General features: G+C 37.1%; 1 protein-coding gene across 4 annotated transcripts in view; it reads left to right on the top strand.

The window, feature by feature from the left end:
- Positions 1 to 26,222, top strand: part of l(3)mbt (lethal (3) malignant brain tumor) — a 99,742-nt gene that overhangs the window by 49,130 nt on the left and 24,390 nt on the right. For all 4 annotated transcript variants that reach the window (XM_081745312.1, XM_081745314.1, XM_081745311.1 and 1 more), the window contains exons 6-8: positions 2,773 to 2,956; positions 10,483 to 10,877; positions 13,814 to 14,018. In XM_081745312.1, coding sequence (XP_081601438.1) covers positions 2,773 to 2,956; positions 10,483 to 10,877; positions 13,814 to 14,018 — 784 coding nt within the window. The remainder of the gene's footprint in view (positions 1 to 2,772; positions 2,957 to 10,482; positions 10,878 to 13,813; positions 14,019 to 26,222) is intronic.

Below are 26,222 nucleotides of genomic sequence, written 5' to 3'. Positions count from 1 at the left end.
CGAAAGGTCTGTAGAAGATTTAAAAATAAATAATATTTTGTTGTAATGCATAATTTACAAGCGGTATGTGTGTCATTGTTAGGAGACATCAAGAATATATAAATAAAAAGTCTGTTCCAGCAGAATAAAAACTACCAGCTGCATCAAATTAGCAATGAAAACATATTTTTAATAAATTCCTTTTTCTCGAATACTACGCATGAGTATTTGCCCTCCTTTTTTTTTTCAGCTCAATTTGACCAATCGATAGATATTACTTAAGACGATATTATAATTAGTTTAAGGGTTAATCGTAATTTTGGGGTATATCTCAATAACCATATTATTATACACAGTTGCCTTACTAATGTCATAATGACAAGCTTGATTGGCGTATACTTTAGAATCAGGTTTCATTGTAGGTGGAGGAGTTCTTGTACAGAATTAAGTTTTAGATTTACAAAAAAAAAAAAAAGTAGTTTTTCTCGAGAACTACGCATAAGAATTTACACTCACGCATATCATTTAGTTCAGTTTAATTAGATCTGTCAATTGATATATGTCTCATTTTTCAACAATTCCTTCCGTTAAATGCCAGTAATATTGTAGAATTCATAATATTTTGCGTCTAAGAGTGCATTTTCCAAACAAGATAGGAAGCGCATAAAATAAAGGTAATAACAAATAATAATTGAGTCGTTCTATTATTTACTTGCATTCTTTTAAGCAGATCGGTTGATGTTACAGTGACTCACACGTTTTGCAATATGAGTGTTGACATACCATTCATTTCCGGTAGGTGAAATCACACTTACGTAATATAGTCTTGTCTGGGGTGCTTTCGTGTATTATGTGCTCTTTATAACGGCAGCCATATTTGATAGGGAACGTCTGCAGTAAAGCGCTCATTGAACTATTTGTTTTGATGCTATTTTATTAATATATCAATGAAAGATGTAAAATACTTAGCTTAAGGATGTTATTGAGGTACTTTGTGTGGATGTTAGAGTAAAAAGAACAGCCGGTATTCTGGTAATGGCAAGGATTTAATCCGAAGGGTGACATTGCTTATCCAGGTTACTCACGTCAAAAGGATTACGACATAGTGCTTTCAGTAGTGCAGCGGCCATACATAACGTGGCAACCTTAAATGTCAAAGAATTTGAGTTAGTCTGTTGGTTATGTACTTAATAAGTTTATGTAATTTTTGCGCAGAAGAGTAAAAGTGAAGTGCGTAAGTTACATCAAGAAGCAACATCTAAGCGAGACTCACTTTGTTAGTGACTACAGGACTATCAGCGCGTCTGGTGAAACGGCTACACAAGTATTTTTAATATATTAATTAGTATTTTGGTCAGTGCGTGTTTTATTAATACACGAGGGACTCTCACATTGTTAGTATATATATGAGATTGTTCTTTCATGAAGAAATAGCTGTTTTTGTTGTACATAAGCAACAGTTTATCAAGATCTTACTTGAAACTCTTACATCGAAAGTGCAAAATGTGATTAACTCTTCATGTTAGTGACTTAAGCTGGTAATTGAAACCGTAAAGGAAACACTCTTATAGACGCAATCAACGAAATAAGTGTTTCCCTTATTTCTTCGACAATTAGATTGAAATTGCGTAAACTTTCTGTCTTCAAGTGTATATGAAATAAGTCTTTTATTGTTGGTCTTTCTTGTTGGGAGAGAAAGTTTATTTATTATATAAAGAAAAAGAAACATATGTACAAGGAAACATTTATGTAAATAATCAAGATGATGAAGATTAGTGCAAAATTTTGCAATACGCACAGGTAATCTAATATCATTTTAGTATTGAATCAGACTGTAAACTCGCGTTGTTACCGAGTCTTAATTCAAAACTAGAATAAAAGAAGAGGAGCCCTCACCAGCCCGGAAAAGCTGGATAAATAAGAGGAAACGAAAATATTCCGTTACCCGGGTGCTTATCTATGTAAGGTCGAAATGCCGATTACGTACAGGTCAGCCTTTCTTAGAAAATAGCCCCAAAAAATGTGGATGCATTTTTACCCCCTTGATTATATCCCCCTAGCCGAAAATCGAAAGAAAGAGCTTCGTAGGTGATTACGACTGGTGAATATCTATGTACAAGATTTGGTGGCTGTAGGTCATTCCTTTCTACGCGAAAGCTGATACAGACAGACGGACACACATTATTAGTAAGCACCCTTTGTTGTTCGCTTTTAATGTAGAACAACATTTAAGGCAGCGATAACCGGAAAGGACTCGTCATTTGTATTTGATGTACAGAGTTCTAGTTGGAAGGCCTCTGGAAAGAGACCTTTGAGTACACTAAGAGGGAAATTGCGGAAAAAATACGAGGAAGAACCATCTGGAGCAGGGTAACGATATCCTAACTGGATTGCCTTATCACAGAGGAGGGCTTACTGATAAACTTCTGTATCTGCGACGATTTTATATATATATTTCATTTCGTGAGCTATAGAGTTAGTCGGCGAATGAGTATTGGTATATACAGTAAATAGTAACAAATATAACATCCTAATATATAGCATGTGAATTATTTGGAAGTCATCTTTCAAAATGGCTGCCAGTGACACGTAACTTTTTTCTCGGTACTCCTTCCACAAATCGTTCAGTACTTAACTGCGTTCATACATTTAATGTCTTCGATTTTACGTAATTATATAACTAACTTCTGTTGTTATTTTTAAATATTATACTGAATTCATATATAACGTAATAATAATAAAATTATTTGTATTTTCTTCATGTATTAATATTTTCCATTTTTCATATTATAGTTTCGACTTAATGAATTTGGAATGATGGAAGTTGTAGATGATGACTATGAAAAGGTTTTGATGTCGAAGCCTCCAGCACATTTGTCGGTAACCACTGAACCGAAACAACCTGAACTGGATAAAGTGGACGGCATAAAAACTGAAGAAATATCCGTTACGAAGGAAGAAGCTGACAACAAAACAGGTTAGCTTTTAGTTTTATTCTAGGTTTTGTATGGAATTAGAACTACCATTTACCCACCAACATCTTAGCCGTGCTGTAATACTGCGTTCTGTGAGGTCAATGAAGTGAAGCAGCGTCAGATCTGGTTAGAGCAAAGATGGGTAACCGTACTCACCAGGTGGTTTGGTATTTCGTCTAACCAGTGCCATAAGGACAATCGGGGAACTACTTTAAGAAAGAAAAAAACACTAGTGTAGAAAGCCACCATTAACAGAAAAGGGAGCTCATACGTTGATCACATATTAGCCCACAAAAAGACATCAGTACCATAATCCAACTGGTAGATCTTGGTCCCGTAAGGGTGTTGCACTAGGAGTTTAGTCGTTTAGTTTCATACACAGTGAAACTTGTTTATATCCGTCATTATCAGCTCATTGAAATGTGGTCAACTTACAGAAAATACATGTAGTTTGAAGCAGTAACTACTTGTCATTTGTGTATCAGCTGCCTCGTGGCTCTATGGTTAGCGAACGTAACTTTGGCGTAGAGACCCGGGTTTGATTGCTGGTGGGAACTCTTGTGGTTCTGATTAAGATGTAGATACATAAAGCCTCCACGCTGAAAAAGAAATTAAGCCCCGAACCACTAAACAAATAATTAATTGTAAAAAATCATTATAAAAGCACTACATATAATAAATACCTACCTGATTTGCTCTTTCAGCCTATGATTTAAATGTAATTTCAACATGCTAATTACCCGCAAAACGCTACGGTACATTCGTTATTATTTTCTCCCTTCCACCTATGACAATAATTGCACATAAGATCGTTAGTTCCAGAGGAAACTAGAACATTCATGCCGTCTCACTTCCACCGGTCCGTACATTTGTGGAAAGTTTTCTAGGAATAAATAGCTACTAACACATGACAAAAGCGAAAGGAAGCCATAGCTGAGTAAACCATTTGGGCGGTGATAATGTGAAATATGAATTTAGCATCCCTGGTCATATACTGGCCAACAATCGAAAAATAAATAATATCATCGCGTTAAGTATTTTTGGAGAAATTTCTTTCATTGGACAAGTTTTCTTTCCTCTTTGGACTCAGTGATCTTCCAAATCAAGAAGAGTGAAGATGTTTGCAAGGGTCTGTAAGCATGGTCATATTCAGGTGTCCAACACAAGTAGATTTAACATTATTCAAGTATTCTACAGCGACATCTGTTAGCATTAGAATAGGCCTGAAACACTGAAATGATAAGTTCTGTAATGTCCAACTCTCTTAACCATACAGTCTAATACTCCATATATTTCACTTGACCAACTTGTTCCTTAGTCCAATATTAAGACTGCCAGTTAAGAGTGATCTTTTCTTGCTGAATGGTTCTTTGACTATCACAATTCTTGATCTGATCTCTTTGGTGCAGTAAGAGTATATTGTCAAAATACTTCCCAGATATTTGAAACTATCGACTTCTTCCAGTTCTGTTTGTTCTACACTGATCCATAAGGGCACGTTTCTATGGGATATTCTCATGACTTTCGATCTTTTGATGTTGATTTCCATTCCATAGTGTCAACTATTTTGTCAATCATCTCGTGTAGCCCGTCTTCAGTTCTAGCTATAATAACCGTATCATCTGCATACCTTATCTTGTTAATGATCTACCTTCCAATATTGAAATCTCCAGTTCCCATTAATGCTTCCTTCATTAAACATTCGTTGTAAATATTGAGTAATTGGAACGGCATACTACATCCTTGTCTGACTCCTCTTTCAGTTTCTCCATTATTGGTTTCTCCTTCATTCAAAAGCAATTTGACTCGTTGTCCTGTGTACAGGTTGCGAATTAGTCGTTGGTCTCTTCAGTTGACCCCGATTTCTCTATTTTCAGAAGTTTGGTCCAATTGATCCGTTTTTTCAGTCGATGAAGCACGAACATAACTTCTCCTTTACGTCAAGAATTCATTCTTGTATACTTTTCATATATTCAGTATGCGTGCAATTCTCTTTCCAGTGTGAGAAATAAGGCTAATAGTTCTGTGATCACTGCAGTTCTTTGTATGCATTTTCTTGGGTAATGCAATCATTGTAGTATCAAGAAAATCCTTTGACCATTCTCCACTCAGGTAGATCTTGTTAATAAGTGAAGCCAGTACAGTAGAGCGTCGATTATCCGAACGTCGGTCAACCGAACGACCGCTTAACCGAACTGTGTACTCGCTCGCACCTGTTACTCTCCCACCCTACCGTCCATCATCCCCCTCACTCCCAAACCAAGTTTCCCACAGTAGTCGCCGCACTGAGCCACCGCTGGCGGAACATTGCTTCTAATGGGGCCTTCATAAGGCGCTGCTGACCGGCCAAGCCGCCAGTCGCTCTGTTTCAACAATCAGCACACTTCTTTTTATGAATAAATTTACTGTACAGTACTTCTTTTTGGTAAATAAACATGTACAGTTCGATTATCCGAACAAACCAGTTTTCCGAACACCCATGTCCCCCAATTACTTCGGATAATCGACGCTCTACTGTACTTTTATTCCTTGTCTCCTAATCCTTTGAGCAAATATATTGGTATGTCATAGTCTGTAGTGGCCTTCCTCCTTCGCGTGTCATTGATGGTGTGTATTACTTCTTTTATCAATATTAGTTCTTTTTCTTCATCATCCACCTCTTCCTCTGTTTCAATCGCAGTATCTGGGACAGTTCTTCTGATCATACAGATCTTTTATGTATTTATTCCTCCCAAATTCTGAGTATATTTAATGGTCAGTGACTACTTGACCTTATTCCTACTTTATTGTTGATTATTCTTCGATTCCAAACGTGTGCGTATACTTTTGTTAGCTTTCCCTCCTACTTCATGTGCTCTCTGACATATCAAATCATATATGCCGCGCCGTTGAAGTTCCATTATTTCTTCACGTATGTTCCGTGTACTTTTCTTTGGCTTTGTCCGTCTCTTTTCTCAATTCATTATTCAGCCTTCTGTATTCTTTGATGTCCGTGTTTTTCGCCCTTCTGCGTTCGTCCATCTTAAGCATCGCTTCAGTTATCCATGGTTTTCTCAATGCTCTTTCCATCCTACCAATGTTATTGTGGATGTGTTAAGTAGAAAATGTGTAACTTTTCTCCAACTATTTTCTACATTGTCTACCATATTGCTCACTGATTTTTTGTTTGTTTGTTTAAATCTCTTCTTTCACTTCATTGTCTGTACTTCTTAGTCGCTCTATTATTATTAGGAGTACAGTATTTCTTTGATAAAAATTGTACTTCGGATACAGTGCATATAGACAATATGAACAGAACATGGGAAACGTCGTGCAGAATTTTCTCATAAACTGACAAATCAGGGACCAAATATGTCAAATATTGACACATCTCTTGATGAATATCACCTTGAGCATCTTTAGAATGCAAAGGATTAAAGGCGAGAAGAGTAAGTAGTGAAGAAATTAGCTCGTAGAAAACAGATGGACTTCCCTAACAAAAAGGTGCAAGGTGCTCTGTCTCGCATCAGTTTCCAAAAGTGAAAATGAAACAGTTTTCTTTAGCCGAAGTACACATATGAATTAGTAAACCATACGACTGTTACGTGATATATATGGTCGGTTATATTGTTGTATTTTTATGTGTGTTATATTTTAGATGGGGTGAGAAATGCTTACATTAAGCGATATGTGCTAGAAGTTAAGGTGTTTCAATCTATTGATCGGTGACGGCGATGGCTCCATGGTAGAGCACTCAGCTCTGGTGCGTAAAGTCCCTGGATCGATCACAGCTCGCACCAAGTAGGGTTTATGGTGGTTTTCTCAAGGTTCTAGTTTTCTCCTACTCTTTTCATTATACCATTTCGTTCTTTATCATCACCGTCTCTCTTCATCCTTCATGGGACGTTAAAAAAAAAAAAAAAAAAAAACTTGATTGATTGTCGAGTGTTCTGTCATCCTAATTGATATGGCAGAGTTTAATGACCAAATTAAATAGTTATTCGTATATAGATGGTAAAGTTGTAGCCTGAATGGCATGACTTAGCGTTATGTTTTTTGAGGTATTGTTAGCATCACTATATGTGTATAAATTAAATACAATATTGTGGAGGAGAGTTCAACCAAATATTTGTTGGAACTAGTTCTAGGCTTAATGTTTACTTCGTGTAGCATCCTATACATGAAAAGAGTGTATTAATAGCTGATTCTACTTAAAGCTTGACTAACAAATCATGATATTGAGATAACATAAACGATTTCATAAAGTATATAACAACCGTAATTTAATCGTTTGACTTAACGCTAACAATGATAGTCATGAGATATGGGTATGTTAAGATTGGTGTAAACGGACAAGTTTTGCGAGAGATGTCACTACAGTCTTCGTATCCCTCTCATGTATTTTTTACCTTTCACGAAAATTTAAAGGTTCTCTTACAAATTTGAACCTAGAGACTTAAAATTTTTAGAGAGAAACTTAATAACCTATCGAAGGCAACAATCCATGCCGATTTTGTATTTAGAATTTTCTTCAGTGTTGAAACTGTTCCATTGTTAAAAGTTTGGATATCCATTTCAACAATGAAGAGAATTCTAAATAAAAATTCGGCACGGATTTTTGCCTTCGATAGGTTATGAAGTTCTTTCTCAAAAAATTTGAAGTCTGTAGTGGGAAATTTGTAAGAGAAATCGTGAATTTTCGTGAAATGTAAAAAAGTACATCAGAGAGAGATGAAGAGTGTAGTGACATCTGTCGGCAAACCTTGTCCCTTTAAGCCAACCTTAACCATAATCTTGTTCAACTATGGATAAATCTTTTAATTACTCTTCAATATAGGGTGTTTGCGAGAGGTATAAATGAAATCACATAGTTCAAACTAGAGACATATTTAATAAAATAAAATTGACTGATTTTGTGTTCATGTCCATGGTTTGTTTTACACATTGAGTGATAAGCGAAAACACAAATAGATTCCTCGTCCCCACATACCTGAGATATTCATGACGAGATGTATTCCAATATCTAGACATTTGGGCGCAACATCAGCTCCAATCTTGATTGGTGACAGCCAGTAGTTACGGAAACTAAGGTAAAGAATGCTAATATTCCTTTCCCAGCCCATTGAGTGCAGTGCAGATCACCCTTCGTATCTACGTCGAACAACAACTTTGATATTATATTAGACTCTATATGAGTAAGTTAGTGTTCGTGTTTTGTCCATATCCCATGATAAGTGACGTAGATTGTGCGTCGCTTACTAAGACTTTTAACTGAATCTACGTTTCTTCATTAATAGCGACATTGAGTGTACTCGTCGATCCACTGAATCGCCATCTTTAAAATTTTCTAAGTTCTTTGTATCGGGATTTTCGTTGAGGTTGTTAACTTAAATTATCGTGATTGTGATACATAGTCATGTGCAGTAAGATGACTATATTCCGAATCCAGATTCCAGGACAAATTTCGGAATTTAGGAAATGAGAAGAAATATATCTGGGCCTTCTTTCTATAATAAGAATTATCATTGTGTAACATTAAGCCAAGCTATTCTTGCACAAAGAGCAATTTCACTGAGAGATTATATAATAATTCTTTACACTTACAAATTCTTTCTGTTCAAATGATTTACAAATGTAATCAGTTTTGTATTTCCTTGCTGTTTCGTAAAATTATATTTTGCTAAAATGATCTCGAAATAAAATTTAAAGCTCCGTCGATATATATATATATATATATATATTGAATTTTGTATTGTGTATTATACAGTAAAACCTGTCTATGTTGGCCACCATCGGTTCCATTGAAAAGTGGCCAACTTACAGAAAATACGTCTGATAGTGTATTTTTAGAATAGGATTTCTAGTATTACTTGATCGTAAAATTTTAATAAACAATGGGACGACAGCTCTTTTAATATAAATATATATATATATATATATATATATATATATATATATATATATATATATATATATATATATATATATATATATATATATATCGTAATCAGTGGCGTATTTACTGTTTTGTTTCGGGTGGCCTTGCTACCTTTATTCTTGGAAATGTGAAAATTCTGTAAGATATTTGATTTACTTTAAAATGGTAAGTAATATTTCGGGGGCTTAAGCCCCCTTAAATACTGCACTGAGAGTGATCATAATATACAGTAATAGAAAAATACGTATCTTATGGTAGTTTACTCTAGACATATTTCTTTTATTCTTTTTGGCACATATACACATTCTAATTTTGTAGTTCTTGGAAGTATCCTCTACCGCTTGTTAATGAGCTACAAATGTTTCCCTCGGAGCAAAAGATGTTTTGAGAAAATCTTAAGGGAATTCATATCTTAAAACCTCCACTACCTTTCGACAAGTCGTCAGGTGCCAATAATTGACAATTAAGATGGTTAGCTTTCACCTTGAATTACTAAAGCTCCCCAATGATTAAAGGAGCCGTTATAGCTAAGGGTTTTACCAAAAGAGACAGGGTAAACAAATACGTATAGTCATTTCCTGAATTCCTGTACGTGATTTTTCTTATTCACATCTTCCTTCACCACCCAGGGTAGCGTTCTGGCCATTGACCTACAAGAACAAATCGTGGGAATTCATGCTTATTTGCCCTCAGACATAAATACAGAACATCTGCCTCGGGAATACGAAAGAGTTAAAAAAAATAACAAAATGGTATTTTGCATGGCCAAGATACGCAGGTAAATTTATTATCATCATCATAGGGTAAACATTGCTTCAATGCGGCCAACTTCCAAGATAGACAGGTGGCCAACTTACAGAGTAATAAGTAATCTATGTCTTATGGGAAAATGCAGGTTCAAGACGAACCAGTCCAAGATAAGCAGGTGGCCAAGTTTACAGGTTTTACTGTACATAGTTATGTAGTCAAAATGCATGATAAATGAAGGTTGTGGGGTGGGGATTTGCGTTATAGTATCTTTTAATTGATACACCGATCACTCATATTCCAACCAACTTTTTCCGGTTATAAATCTTCGTTAGTTGTAATAGCACAGAGTAAGGCTCACTATAAGGAGTGGCAACCCCAACGATGTTTTTGAGTCCATGAAAAATATCCTCATTCAGTTATGTTTTCAAGTTTGAAATTTCAGATAGCGACAAAATAACTATAACTTTTAGAAATTAAATTAAATTAAATTAAATTTGCAAAATGTGGTTTTAGGAACTTTGTATATAACCTCTGGTGAAAAAAAAAAAAATATCGATTAGTCCATTCATAGTACAAAAATTTGGTGACTAAATTATTACTTGACTGTTTTTGTTTTTAATAAAAACTGAGTTTGCAACATTGCTAATGATTGTTGGGTGCGCTTGGCTTTGAAGACCCTCACAGAGAATGACTGAGGGCCCATGAAATCTGTGGTCGACTCTGCAGGGAGTGAGGTTGTTGCCAGAACTTGTAAGTAATAATATTGTCTTAAAATATTACTGTTAATTTATTTTTATGTTTTTTATTTTTATTTATTTATTTATTATTATTATTATTATTATTATTATTTTATTTTCGTAGATGTTCCAGAAGATCTGTCCAAAAATTCTCATCATTCCGGGAAATCCACACGATTAGCTGCTGGGTTGAAAGCACTGAAACCTAGAAGTGCTGATGATATCTATTGTTGCGAAGGTTGTGGGTGTTACGGACTCGCTAGTGAATTCGTCACTGCTCGCTTTTGTAGTCACACTTGTGTAACAGCTTATAACAACAAAAAAGCTGCACAAAGTAAAAAAGAAAAGGAGCTGAAAGAGTTGCGTGCCAGGCGGAAGAAGAAGCGATTGTATTTGTTAGGCCTTCAAGAAAACGCCGCCAACCAAATGCAGCAGCAGCAGCCTGCTTTGAAAGAAATGACGCCTACGCCCAGTGAAGACGATACGACTTCAAATGAAGCTTCTCAGGATGCAACGAAGGTAATTTTTTTATTTATTTATTTATTTATTTTTTGTATTATTATCGAGAGTTGATTTGTGTGGCTTTTATTTACAAGTAGTATGGGGTTTACTGTTAGGAGATATAAACAATAATAGATATAATCTGCTACGCTTAACAGCGTATGCTTATATATATATAAATAAATAATCTATTCCCAGCAGAATAAAAACTATCAACTGTACCAAACGAGGGAGGACCAGAAAGATTACAAGGCTGATATTTCTGGAGCTTCGTCTGTTATAGAGGACTGGAGAGTGTACGGTAATTGTAATACATGGAGTTGGTAACTGTGCAGAGTTTTAGCCACGCACCATGTACGGCTCTACTTATAGGTAAACACAGATGGTGACTCGTTTGCGGGAAGCTGGTCTTGTGAAGAAGTTTGCTCAGTTATTCGATTTCTGTGGGAGAAACATGCAACCGCGATTGAAATTCACCGCCAGTTGGTAGAGATTTATGGAGACAGTGTAATGTCTCGTCAGCAAGTCGCAGAGTGTTGTCGAAAGTTCGCATACAGCGCAGAGGACCACCACGCTGTTGAAGCAGTTTCGCTGGGACATCATCGACCACCCTCTCTACCACTAGCGTCTCTGGCATGTAAAATTGGGGCGGGGAGGGGGTGGCATGAAAGAAAGTGATTTAAATAGTACTACCTAGCCCAACCTGTTTATTATCTTCGATTCCATTTGTTACTTTTTAGCGTACTGTCACCAGGGTATCTATCGGTCACGAATGTCACGAAATCAGAAAACGGTCATGAAAGTCACTGAAAAGTCACGAAATTTAGCTTTTGGGTCACGATTTTTTTTAAACTGTAGAAATATAAGTACAAATTGAAAAATTTTGTTCTATAAAACGTCAAAATTCACCACCAAAAATGTCTATGGTCGACTTTAGACGCTACCAAATCGCAAGCAAAGTACGTTTCTATCGCATGGATGAAAATTCGGCCTAATTCGCACACAAATTCACTTGAAAATGTTAGGCAATTTTATGATTTGGTAAAGAAAAGGTCACGAAAAAGTCACGAAATTTCATTTTGGAATTTTAGTAGTCACTCTGGTCACGGACCCCTTAAGGTATATCAAGAACTCTGTTATAATTATTACATTCAAAATAAATATAGTTATTTATATGGTATTCTGTGTTTAGTAAATAAATTAAATTAGAATAAAATATTGAATATTTTGTAATTCAAAATATTGGGTGGGGGACGCGTCCCCCTCGTCCCCCGCCAGAAATGCCCCTGCTCTCTACAGCCCGGCCCTCGCTCCAAGCGACTTTCACCTGTTCCCGCACTTGGAAGAGCACCTAGGAGACTGTGGTGTCGCTTCAAACGAGGAGGTGAAACACGTGGCTAAACACACGAGGACAGGAGAGAATTTTCAAACTCATCCCACGATGCGACAAGTGCCGCAACCGATATGGAGACTTTTGTCGAAAAATAACCTAATGTATGTACTATCTGTTGGCTGTATTGGTTGTATAAAATAATATATGCAGGTTTCACTGCAGGTTTTGTAACCTTACTTTCTGATCACTCCTCGTATTAGCAACGAGCGACATACTTTATAACGCCATAAATTAGTTTTTCTCGATTTTCTTAAAAACTACTCACGAGAATTTCCCTTCAAGCATGTAATTCTGTTCCACTCGATTGATGTATGTCTTATCCTTGAACAATATTAGTATTAAACAAATATACCACAATATTGGACTATAATTCGTTGACCATACTCGATACTATAACAGGGTGTCTATCGGTCACGAAAGTCACGAATGTCACGAAATCAGAAAATGGTCATGAAAGTCACGAAATTTAGCTTTTGGGTCACTTTTTTAAACTGTTCAAATGTAAGTACAGATTGGAAAATTTTGTTCTATAAAACGTCAAAGTTCACCACAAAACATGTCTATGATCAGCTTTAGACGCTATCAAATCGCAAGCAAAGTACATTTCTATCGCATGGATGAAAATTCGGCCTAATTCGCACCCAAATTCGCTCTTGAAAATATTAGGAAATTTTATGATTTGGTAAAGAAAAAGTCACGAAATTTCATTTTTGGATTTTAGTAGACACCCTGTATAATTTTGCTATTGTCATAATAAAAGAGAGCTTGATTATCGTATTCTTTTGTATCAGTTTCATCATACGGGGGCTCAGTGGTAGAGCGCTTACCTCTGGTGCGTGGAGTTCCTGGTTCGATACCTGGCCAAGTATGTTTGTGGTGGACAACATTGTGTCTGTGGGTTTTCTCGGGGCACTCCTGTTTCCTCCCACTTTCACATTCCACCATGCCCCCCTCCTAAAAGTAATTGATCACAATGAAACGACGAGTGTTGGGAACTGCACAGTGCTACAATTTGTATGCAAAATTAAAGCATCGGTATTGTCCAGGAACTCGAGGAAACATTCAGAAATTTCCGCTGTTAATTTAGAGAAGAATTTGGATAGTGTGTTGGTGAGCATATGCGGAATGCAATCTCCCAGCTGATTCAAACACTGTGATTTGGTGTAATTCGTCTCTAAAAATTTTAGATGGCGTGGGATCGAAACACACCCCTCGGACCTGAGATGAGCCTTCTACCACTGATCCACCGTGATCCCCCAATTTTTGTTTAACCCTTGAATGCTGCCATTTTAGTTCCTGAATCACTGAACATCATCATCATGCGGGAGATGAAAGAATATTTTAAATGTGATTAGAGAAGTCACAGTGTTCTAAGTGACATAAGCGTACGTATTTTATTGATTATGCTCAGATTTAAGTTGCATTTAAATATCAGTAGGTGTTAATGAAATTATTAAATTTGACCACAGAAGAGCTAGATGGTGATAAGGCAAGCTTTGGTTATGTTAGAAACAATAGAAAGTATGGTTTCTTTTAGTAATAATCATTATTATTGTTGTAGGTTAAATTTTCGTGGTTAACGGGCAAGAACGGCTTTTCTTGGACGAAATATTTGGAACATTGTAAAGCGAAAGCAGCTCCTCAGAAGCTTTTCAAGGATCCGTTTCCGTATAGCAAGAATAGTTTCAAAGTTGGAATGAAGATGGAGGGAGTCGATCCAGAACACCCCTCTATGTTCTGTGTTCTAACCGTGGCTGAGGTACAAGGTACGTAAACTAGTTTCTAACACTTTGATTGTATTAGTCAATATTGACGTTGCTCTTGAAAATTCGCATGTAATAGACATTTCAATGTGAAAGAAATTATTTTTGTTGCATAGTGTTTCACTATATAATATATTGATATCTAGATTTTTTGTGTGTTTGTATGTATGTGAGAGGTCCATCGGTATGTCATTTAGATGTTTAGTTATTTAAATTCAAAGTGAACTTCAATTTTGTTCGAATATTCGTTCGTAACTTGGAGCTCCTCCGTGGCTAAGCGGTTAGCATACGCGCCTTTGGCGTGGGAGGCCCGGGTTCGATTCCCGGCGGGAGCTCATGTGGTTCGGATTCCACGTTAATCAGTAGGTCCATGTCTCATATAGCCTCGCTGCTGAACGGGACGTTAAACTCAACATCAACTCAACTCGTTCGTAACTTGTGTAATATAGTTGGAACAAATCGGGTAAAAGATTATTTATTCATTACCAGAATTAAGTTTACAAATACCACCATAGTAGCCAAGTGCAGCAATTTTTGGGACAGAATAATAAAGGAAGCTATAGTCATCTCATGTGAAAGGAACAGTTTCAGTAGAGACAATGGGTTTCAACTCAACCCTATCTGGTCGGCTCTTTTTAGGAACAGAAAAGCACTTTAATAAAATCATTTCTCGTAGCTACAACAACAACCAATCATGAGTCAGCATTTCCCTCAGCCAGTCACAGGGCCCCCATTCATAGCTCCGCCCCTCAGTAGTCACCATATATACGTGCCCGCATCTCCGGTCTCTTCATCACAATCCCTGAAGATGAATGCAATGTCTGCATTGGAAACGTCGGACATCAATATCTTCACCTGGCTGATAGCTCCAGAACACTTACTAACATCACGTTAATTTCCCTCCAAGATTTTTTAATTTGGCGACCCCTGTAGCGATTCCGGCTACAGGAACCTGATTATAATTTACCTTTAAAAATGCTAGTGTCTATATATAATGCTTGTAACAAGTTTTGTTGGAATATTTAGAATAATTACAAGGAGAAATAAAATATTTGTCAATTTTGTTTGACAATACAAGTGAGATATTTCGGCGAATCGAATCCAGTAACAACATTCTTGTCCTTCTAGTATACCACGAAAATACGACAAATGGAACTCTCAGCTGTAAAATATATACATACACTAATAATGTTCACTTAAGTTAATATTTTATTTATAACGGTTATATACCCTTTTTTGGTTGCTATATTTTATTGATTTCTTTATTTCTTATTATTTATATTATTAATGAAACCTTTTAGGATTTTTGGTAACTTTTGTTACCATGGCGTAGTATCGTCTTGGACAGCTTATTTAGGTTCTATAGCAGGTGTTTAAGCCGGGTTTCTTTTATTGAGTAAGTCAAAGATGGACCAAAGAACATCCCAGGTGCGGTTTGGAACCCGGATGGCCAACTTGGCGGCGCCAAGTGGGGGTGGCGGTTCATGACTTTTTAATTTTTTCTTAAGTCAAATTTCAAAAATTTTTCACACCTTTAGTTTTTCAAGATATCAGATTGAAACTTTGCATACAGATTGTATGTACCTTTGGGTATTTCTACATTTTTATTTTTTTTAAATCCCTACCTGAAACCGGAGCCCGACCGAGGGGCGTAAATGTTCCGAGGGGGTGATTTTTTCAGAAAAAATCCCAGTTTTTCACGATTTTTTCGGTTCAAATGTACAGGGTGTCCGAGAAGTCCTTCCCTGATTACAGAAATTGATAACTCAGGCTAGAAATAAGATAGAAATATGAAACTGGTGTTGAATTGTTTACAAACTATAAAAGTTTTGGTCACATCAGTACACTTCCACATGAGCACCCTTGGTAGCACGTAGCACATCTAGGCGATATTCAATTTCCATCCACACATTAGCCAACATCACTGGAGGGATCGATGCAACGACTGTGGTTATTCGTTGCTGCAGGGTTTCAAGATCTGGTACACGTGTTCGGTAGACCTCATCCTTGACATAACCCCATAAAAAGAAGTCTAATGGGGTTATGTCAGGAGAGCGTGGAGGCCAAGTTGTTGGTCCATCACGACCAATGCATCGCCCAGGAAATGTCCTATCGAGATAGGCACGGACGTCCAAACCCCAATGAAGTGGTGCACCGTCTTGCTGAAAAACGACATCGGGGCGATACTGAAGCAGCTGAGGAACAGCATACAGCTGCAACATATCCAGGTACACTGCAGATGTGATGGTATCCTCAGCGAAGAAGAATGGCCCGATAATTCGATCGTGCAATAACGCGCACCAAACATTCACCTTTGGACTGCCTCTGGTGAACTCCCTGACCTCCCTGGGGGGTTCTGAACCCCAAATGCGTACATTATGGCGATTCACTACTCCACTGACAAAGAATGTCGCTTCGTCGGAAAAGGCAATTCGTCTGAGATAACCATTATCGTCCTCAAGACGTGATAGTATTTCGACCGCAAAGTCATATAGACGTGTACCGTCGTCGGGCAACAAGGCCTGAACGAGTTGCACTTTGTAAGCATGAAACAATAAACGTTTGTGTAAAATGTCATGGATAGAGCTTTTTGGCATCTGTAATTCACGTGAGGCCCTGCGCACCGATTTCTTAGGACTTCTCAGAAAAGACTGCCGCACAGCCTCCGCCGTGTCTGCTGAGGTTCTTGGTCGACCAGATCTCGGAAGGTCAGCAACCGACCCTGTGTTCTTGAACTTCTCATACCAGGCTTTAATGCTCTTGACATCAGGTGGAGTCCTCCCAAATGTTGTCTGGAACTGTCTCTGCACCGTGGTTGGTGATCGTGTCTCATGGTACCACAGGACACACTGTGCCTTCTCCTGGTTGGTTGGCATGGCTTCTTGGGACTCTTACTTACGTACTACAAACCTAAAACAAAAAAAAAAATGAGACTTGGTAAAACAGAACAAACCTAACACAAACAAAAACTTTTATAGCCTGAGTTATCAATTTCTGTAATCAGGGAAGGACTTCTCGGACACCCTGTATGATACGAACATGTGAGTGGTACCGTTGAAAAGGGCTTGTTATACTGAAGAAAATGACTCTAGGCCAAATAGTAATGACACAGTAAATTTTTATAATTTTTCCGCCCTTTGTTTTCAAGATACAAGATTGAAATTTTGCACGCGTATTATGTACATAACTTTTTTTATTTTTTAATTAAAGCAGATCCTACGTGAACCCAGACCCGGGCCAGAGGGGTACAAAAATTTCGAATAATTTTTGTTTTCGAAAAATCTTCCGGTTTCTCCCAATTTTTCCCGTTTTTGGTGTATAATACGGACAACTGAGTGATACCGTTGGAGAGTATGCTCTATCCTGAAGAAAACAAGATATGAACCATGATCTTACGATAGATAGTAAGGAAGCAGTGGCGCTTTGAGTGAAAGCCTAAATTAACTCAAAAATTGGAAATCCTAAAAGAGTTAATAGGCCAGTTTTGGTTCGAGGGAATATTCGTAACATTTAAATCAGGACCGTTCCGTTATTCACCATTTATGGACCTACCATGTACTGCGCTGGTAACAAGCTGTAGGTGCTTAACAGTGCAAAATAATGTCCTTCACGCTATTGCAACACCATCGCGGACACATTGTGACATGCAGGGTTCGATTCTCGTTGGTCCCTGTTCGGGATAAGCCATTGTTGTGACCTGCGTGGGTCCGTATCTTGTTCGGTACGCCTATTATTGTGATAGTACTGGGTTCGATCCTCATGTGTGCGTTGCCAGAGTAAAGACTTTAAATGCAGTACATAGATCCTACAGATCCCTAGGTGGGGTCGGACATCTATCATAGTCCGGGATTCGATCCTTTTCTACTAAGATATCTCCTCAAATATGTAATAACAATTTGGATCATTCATTTTAGCCTGACATATAGCCACTGGACACACAACTTAAGAATTCGAACCAGAACGTTTTAGAAAACCGACATAAAATAAATTCTAATTGTACATTTAGCGCTGATGCAATTTATTAATACACGTATTATTAAGTTGCATAGGCGCTAATCACTCGTGCTGTAAGGAAAGAATAAATTACATTATTCTTAAAATTAATACATGTAGATTTAGATTATGATTATTGTTTTGAAAGGATACTCAACTTTTGGATTTTTCTTTTAATTAACACTTCAACTTCATGAATAAAAATTACATAAGCGGTAGCACTTCACTTTATATAACCAATATTTTAAGCCCATTTAATACGTAAGACGCGGATGTCGCGGTTGACACGAATTATTCGTTATATTTCGTCACTCGGTAGATTTTCGTAATTCACTAACACTCTTTATTCACTTTAACACTGGAAAGGGAGACTGTATTGGGTATCCAGGGGTGTTATCCAGTAGGTTGCGGGTTGCTCTCCTCTTATCCTCCTTGTAGCGAATTGAATGGTATGCCGTTCTCCAGATCCATGTCGCCAAAACAATTTTATTCACACATCTAAACAAACTTTTTAAAACATTTCAAAATTTCATAACAATAGCACTAGTTCGATATTATTACATTTTGAATTTATTACGTTTCACACTTGACAAAATTCAATGTTGTTTAAGTTATTTCTTCATTTCAGTTATGCGCACCATACTCAACGTGGATGTTCCCCGTAAGCGTAAGTCAGACTACTGCACCTTTTCTTTCCGTCTCGTCGTGTTGCTAGGCAAAAGAATCGGTTTGCTACGCAGTTTGGTGATGTCAAGAGCTAAAAATAGCCATGACAACCCATAGACAGGAATGTTTTGAGACGACGATTGTCCATTGTGCTGAATTTTAGCTCCTTATATGGGAAGGAGAGAGGAACTCTTGCGATCTCCGTCGCAGACAAAATGTACATACATATATGAACATTCGTTTGTTGGCTGAGAGAAAAATTCTTGTGAGTGCTTTTATGCGAGGTTCATTTGAAAAGTTAAAAATTTCTTCTTAAAAATTGACTGAGCTGAACTGTATGGTTACAAAGGCGCTCGACAGGACAGGACATGCAGGGTTCGATTCTCGTTGGTCCCTGTTCGGGCGCCATTTTTGTAACACGATTGGATCGTGTTGGGTTCGGTTCCAGTTCGGGGCAGCCGTTCTTATGGCTTGCAGGGTCTAATTCTTGTTCGAGCTAACCACTTTTGTGACTGGAAGAGTCTGATGCTTACCTGATTCCATTTGGGATAACCAAATCCAATAACCCTGCTGGAAACAACTCCTGTTCAATACAGCTTACCTGTGGTGGATTTTAGCCATTGGCATGAAAAAGGCATTCGCAACAAAAATGATAATACTACAGTACAGAGTGCGCAAACCTCCCAAGTTGGAACTCGAACCAAAATACTGTTTCATGGAGGTTGCAACTACGAGCGCCCACCGTCCTTGCCGCGCCTGCTGGCGATAGCGGAATGAGTACAAGTTACTAGACGAAAACATCCACCATTTTTGGGTAGTGATTGTGCAGAAATGCTGTAAAGGTAATTGTACATAAAGAAATTAATTGTATGTAAATTTTATTCAGTTAACACAGGTTATGTATAGTACTTATTAATGACATTACAACGTTTTGTCAGTGATTTTTACTTAACATGTACCAAAATACCATGAGCCCAAAACTTTATAAATGTGTAATTTATGCGAAGAAATTATTATATATTTTTAATTTTATTCTTCCTTTCTTTAAGGAAAATGACGCACTACGAATGCCGGCTAAATTTTATATTACGCTATGCACTAGTGTTAAACACACGCCATTTCGGTATCACACTTAACCACACTATAAATTGATGGATTTTGGGGGGGGGGTCATGTAGTCATTCTTACGAGGAAGATTTCTCCATGCTTCTTGTTGCTCGTTAGCCAGTCATTATTTAGCTTCCGTGGAAGTTATTACCTTTCAATTCCAAGTGGAATTCACCCTTTTACTTGTGTAGGTTCCTTTACCATTGCAAGCGCTAACAAAAACTAACTCATTTACAACCTTTTGGCACCCTTGTTCTACATTTGCACAACTAGCCTTTTCAATTGGAGCTTCAACTGATTCAATTTTTTCAAGTGCTTGGACCCCCTTTTCTTCACCTTTACCCCAAATTTCTTTCTTTGCAACTTCTATTTGTGCCTGGAGTTTATCGTTAACGTGCTTTTTTGTTATTTCAGAAACTTCCACTATTTTGTTTTCTAAAAACTCACGTACATTATTAGTTTCTTCAACAACTTTTTCTATTTTTCCTTCCAAAGATTCATTTATTTCAGCTATTTTATTTTCTAATGATTCGCGTACCATATTAGTTTGTTCACTAACCCTTTCAATTTTGTGTTCTAAAGATATATTACTTTTTTCTATTTTATTTTCTAACGATTCACGTAAATTTTGCATTTCTTTATTAGTTTGTTCAATGAGTTCCTCTTTGTTGGCTTTAAGTGCGTCCAGCACTAACTTAACATTACTTTCATCCATTTTTCGCAATTACAGAAAATTTCTAAATACGAGTCAGATACTTTATACCTTTACGTTTCTGCACATAAATCACTACTTTTTACATGTACGGTGAAGGAGTTCTGTCCCTGTTCGGGCGCCATTTTTGTAACATGCGTGGTTCGGTCCCTGTTCGGGCGCCATTATTGTGACATGCAGGGTTCGATTCTCGTTGGTCCCTGTTCGGGATGAGCCATTGTTGTGACCTGCGTGGGTCCGTATCTTGTTCGGTACGCCTATTATTGTGATAGTACTGGGTTCGATCCTCATGTGTGCGTTGCCAGAGTAAAGACTTTAAATGCAGTACATAGATCCTACAGATCCCTAGGTGGGGTCGGACATCTATCATAGTCCGGGATTCGATCCTTTTCTACTAAGATATCTCCTCAAATATGTAATAACAATTTGGATCATTCATTTTAGCCTGACATATAGCCACTGGACACACAACTTAAGAATTCGAACCAGAACGTTTTAGAAAACCGACATAAAATAAATTCTAATTGTACATTTAGCGCTGATGCAATTTATTAATACACGTATTATTAAGTTGCATAGGCGCTAATCACTCGTGCTGTAAGGAAAGAATAAATTACATTATTCTTAAAATTAATACATGTAGATTTAGATTATGATTATTGTTTTGAAAGGATACTCAACTTTTGGATTTTTCTTTTAATTAACACTTCAACTTCATGAATAAAAATTACATAAGCGGTAGCACTTCACTTTATATAACCAATATTTTAAGCCCATTTAATACGTAAGACGCGGATGTCGCGGTTGACACGAATTATTCGTTATATTTCGTCACTCGGTAGATTTTCGTAATTCACTAACACTCTTTATTCACTTTAACACTGGAAAGGGAGACTGTATTGGGTATCCAGGGGTGTTATCCAGTAGGTTGCGGGTTGCTCTCCTCTTATCCTCCTTGTAGCGAATTGAATGGTATGCCGTTCTCCAGATCCATGTCGCCAAAACAATTTTATTCACACATCTAAACAAACTTTTTAAAACATTTCAAAATTTCATAACAATAGCACTAGTTCGATATTATTACATTTTGAATTTATTACGTTTCACACTTGACAAAATTCAATGTTGTTTAAGTTATTTCTTCATTTCAGTTATGCGCACCATACTCAACGTGGTTGCTTCCCCGTAAGCGTAAGTCAGACTACTACACCTTTTCTTTCCGTCTCGTCGTGTTGCTAGGCAAAAGAATCGGTTTGCTACGCAGTTTGGTGATGTCAAGAGCTAAAAATAGCCATGACAACCCATAGACAGGAATGTTTTGAGACGACGATTGTCCATTGTGCTGAATTTTAGCTCCTTATATGGGAAGGAGAGAGGAACTCTTGCGATCTCCGTCGCAGACAAAATGTACATACATATATGAACATTCGTTTGTTGGCTGAGAGAAAAATTCTTGAGTGCTTTTATGCGAGGTTCATTTGAAAAGTTAAAAATTTCTTCTTAAAAATTGACTGAGCTGAACTGTATGGTTACAACATCCAAAACATACTGAATGTACATAAAATATTCTACTTTCTACAATATTGCTAAATATATACATATACACATTTTACACAATCGATGTTTATTTATTGACTCATAAGTCACTTCAGCTCTCAGTCCAATCTGGTTAAAACGAAAATGCTACACTGTTCACGCTTGAGCTCCTTCATGGCTAAGCGGTTAGCGTACACGTGGGAGACCCGGGTTCGATTCCCGGCGGGAGCTCATGTGGTTCGGATTCCACGTTAATCAGTAGGTCCCGTCTCATATAGCCTCGCTGCTGAAAAGAGACGTTAAACTCAAAATCAATTCAACTGTTCACGCTTGTTATCAACAAGGACGATAACACCGTCATATTCAGGAGAATTAACGCAGGAAATTCCATTACAGTGTTCATACATGACTGGATAATCTAGCCCTACTTTCCTGCATCCACAACAGTTGACACAAGATTATTTGCAGCTGCATGAAACAAGGTGAAGATCATCACTAGATACAAAGGATTTAGAGCTTGGTATTTATGTCAAAGCTTTCCTTTCCTTTTACATGTTCTATCTTCCAGCTCCAATTTGCCAAGCCTATACTTGTAAATATACTCGACATAAATGCTCATGTACAGCCTCAGATGTCGAACGAAGCTTTGCGAGGTCAAATTTTGCTCTTAATTTAGATTTTTTTAAAGTCAGTTCAGTAAACATGAACTATAAGTAAAAAAGTTTGTAAACAGAACGCTGCAGCCTAGTTGTTGCACACCTAATCCTACATTTCCCCACTCCCTTCTCCGCGACGATGATGTTTTGCAGTGTTGCAATCTGGAGGGAGCGGAATGGTCTGAAGATTTTCTACGACATTTGAGTATAAATGCTGTATATTGACTGCACTAAATTTTTAATGCATTTTAATATTTTCTCTTTGAATATTAAATGAATTAAGTATGATTAGGGGTACTCCTTACCAACGTAATATATGAATTAAAAGGTGGAAAAGTTCGCAATGAATCTTAATGAAAAATAAATAAATAAATGAGAACAGAAATCACCTTCTAAATGTTTTCCATTTCTCCTTCAGTTTCACTCTCCCACTCATCTGAGTCTGTATCGGCCGATGAATCTGAGTCTGAATCGGTTTCACCAAATCTAGTATCAAGTTCATCTACACACTCATCCATAAGTCCGTCTCTTTCAAAGTAAGAGTCTTCAATTTTTTTCACGTGTTCACAACATTTTACCCATTTCTGTGGTGAATATTCATTAAATAACTTTCCCAGTAATTCTTTCTTTGCATCAAGTGAATCGGAAATGCATTGCCTTGCTTTGCTCCTGATTCCATCCCCCCTCCACACACACACAAGTTCAATAGGATTTAAGTCTGCGTGGTAAGGTGGAAGTCTTATTATAGTGTGCCCCGCGTTTATAAATTTCTTGGCAATCGCGTATTGTTTCACATAAGGTACAGTTTGAATTCTTAAGAAAAGTTGTCTTTTGTTCATTCTCTACAATGTATTTACTCTATTCTCTGCTTCAATTTCGGTTTCGTTTATAGGTTTGTCTGTCGTTGATAGCCACTGTATCATGTCGCTTTTAAGTGAAGACATAGATAGTCTTTTATTGATTTGAACATTGTGATAACTGGCATTATCAACGACAACAACGCTGTTTTCGGGAAGATTAGGAAGTAGTTTTTCATCGATCCATTTTGAAAAATTTCTACTGTTCATGTCATCATGATAATCTCCACTTTTTTACTTAGATTTGAACATTAATAGAGCATTATCAACAAACCCAAATTCCCCTCCTGCATGGGCAATAATAAGACGTGGCCCTTTTCCAACAGTTTCTGTTACACCTATTTCATTCTTACTTTGCCAACACGCCGGTACTGAATGTGATGCGTGAATGTAGGTTTCATCTCAGGCCGGGCCTGTGAATTAATAATGTGAGGCCCGACTCGAGTTAGAAATATGTTTTAGCATTTAGGCTCGACCCAAGGGCGCTGATTTCTCTGTAAAGTTGGGGAGGGGGGCATTCAGATGCAGAAGGTATATACATGAGGATTTTAAGACAAATTGCATTCAAATTATGCCAAATAATGTATATTCATAAATACAATAGGGGGCCCACATGTCCTTTGGGGCCTTGAACGTATAACTAGGGTGATAATTAAATCAAATATTTTTATTGTAACTATGCCAAATATTTTGATCCGCACTTCTGGAAGAGGAATTAGCTGAAATAAAAGAAATCGTTGAACAAAGTTTTCTCTATTAGTCATCAGTTGTTATAGTTTTTTTTTTTTTTTTTTTTGGCACAAGTTGTATCTTCGGCCTTGGAAGTTGAATAATTATTCATTATTATTCAGAAGGATGGGGAGCGCAAAATGTTAAACATTATAACACTTCAGACATAGTTTGTACTAACAATAGATTGATAGCAGCTTATTTGTTGTCTTATATTGACAAAAATACTTTTGTCAACTCGTCTCATTGAAGTAAGACAGAAATATTTCCCTTTCACAAAGATGCGCCCCCCGTTCTGTCTTCGCCCCTGGTTCAGTGTCGTAATGTTCTAGTAGGCTCGGCTGTCAGTTCAGTCTTTAATGTGGAATCCAGAAAATTAAGCCATTCGCCTTTCGGTTTCTCTTCGTCATAAAGCTTAATAACGAACATACGCGAATATACTACCGTGGAATACTAAGAGCTATCACCGGAACGCATTTTCAAAAGCGGGATTAAATGAAATGGACCACTGATATGAGAATTACGAGTCGATACTGTAACGCTACACGGTAATATTTGTCATTTATTTAGCAGGTGATATTTGTTGTAGCATAAGTTTGCTGAGTTAGTATCACTGGTATTTTCAAGGCCAGATCAGTGGATGGAAGAGTAGTGGGGAGGGTGGTGGAATACGAAGTGCTCCGCAGCGATCTGCGCATCTTGGTTTGAAACTTGTCGAGTTATAGCGAGCTTCGTTAAGATTGGAGTGTCGTTCTCCGTTAATTCGAAGTTTTTGGGAATCACCTTAATGGGTAAACACCAAAGTTTTTGATTAGGTTCTTTTGAAGACAGTATCGTCTTTTTTTTTTTTTTTCTTCTTTTTTTTTTTTCCAAGATCAAAGAAACACAACGTTGTGTCACAACCTGTTATGGCATTAGCAAACAAGAAAATCCTTTTATCATCTAGCTTATGAATTAATTTGGCAATGCTGTTGTAAACTAGTGGTGATGCCAATTTTGTGTTTGCAAAAATAGATTGATTATCAGATGCAAGAGCTACCAGCAATACCAACAAATCAATATCTGTACCAACAACCATTACATTTGATTTTGTTTTCAGTTTTTCAATAACCATTTTCAGCATCTTTTTCCCTTAGTATTTCAGTTCAACTTCTTTGGAGTTCTGAAGAAACTAAAAAAATATGATATTCTTCTAGTTCCTTTTATTCCCTAAAATTTCTTCCTTTGCAGTCATGCATCTGGTGTTTTCGTTTAAAAATAAATAAAAATTAAAAGAAGTCATATGATGACTTATCTCTCCATCTTTTATTTCGTTCTTGTTTAGTGATAGTTTTCAGGGTAACTGTCGAAAACTATAGTAGTATTTCTTCCGTGTGTGTTGACAATGTAGTTACTGTAGTTTTGAATAACATTTTCGTAAATGCAGTCTTTACATCAGGGAACACATTAAGAAATTCTCCATCAACCATTAGAACTGGTTTTGTTTTATGCTTTGACCAACTGCAAAATTCAATGCTGTGTAGATTATAGACGTATTACTAGGGTCAAGATTGATGAATAGTACAACCGTAATATATGTGGTTCCACACACTTCCGAATTTCTCATTATGCTAGTCGTAAATCCATTCCATCCTGGCTGCGACTTTAATCCAGTAAGCCATATAAGGTTGAGAAGAAATAGGTATTGTAAAGATTAGGTCGTGTTGAAGTTCACTTATGTGTTCAATTTCCATTGAAGAAAGGCTGTTATTTTTCTTGTTCATTGAATATGAGTACTCCCGAATAATTGTAGTGTTAATAAAAGGCCAAATGGTAATTCTCTTGACTGTTATGAGTTTTGACACGTGACTGGCATGACTCACTGAATCTCTCCCATAGCATGAAAATTCCCTTTGCCATTAAGAGTTTGCACATTTCCATTAGTATTATCAAAAACATGCTAGAGAAGTCC

This window comes from Thermobia domestica, chromosome 18 (assembly GCF_964235325.1).
Source record: "Thermobia domestica chromosome 18, izTheDome1.hap1.1, whole genome shotgun sequence".
NCBI lineage: Eukaryota > Metazoa > Arthropoda > Insecta > Zygentoma > Lepismatidae > Thermobia > Thermobia domestica.
The sequence above is the reverse complement of the archived record's forward strand: the minus strand, read 5'-3'. Positions and strand labels throughout refer to the sequence as shown.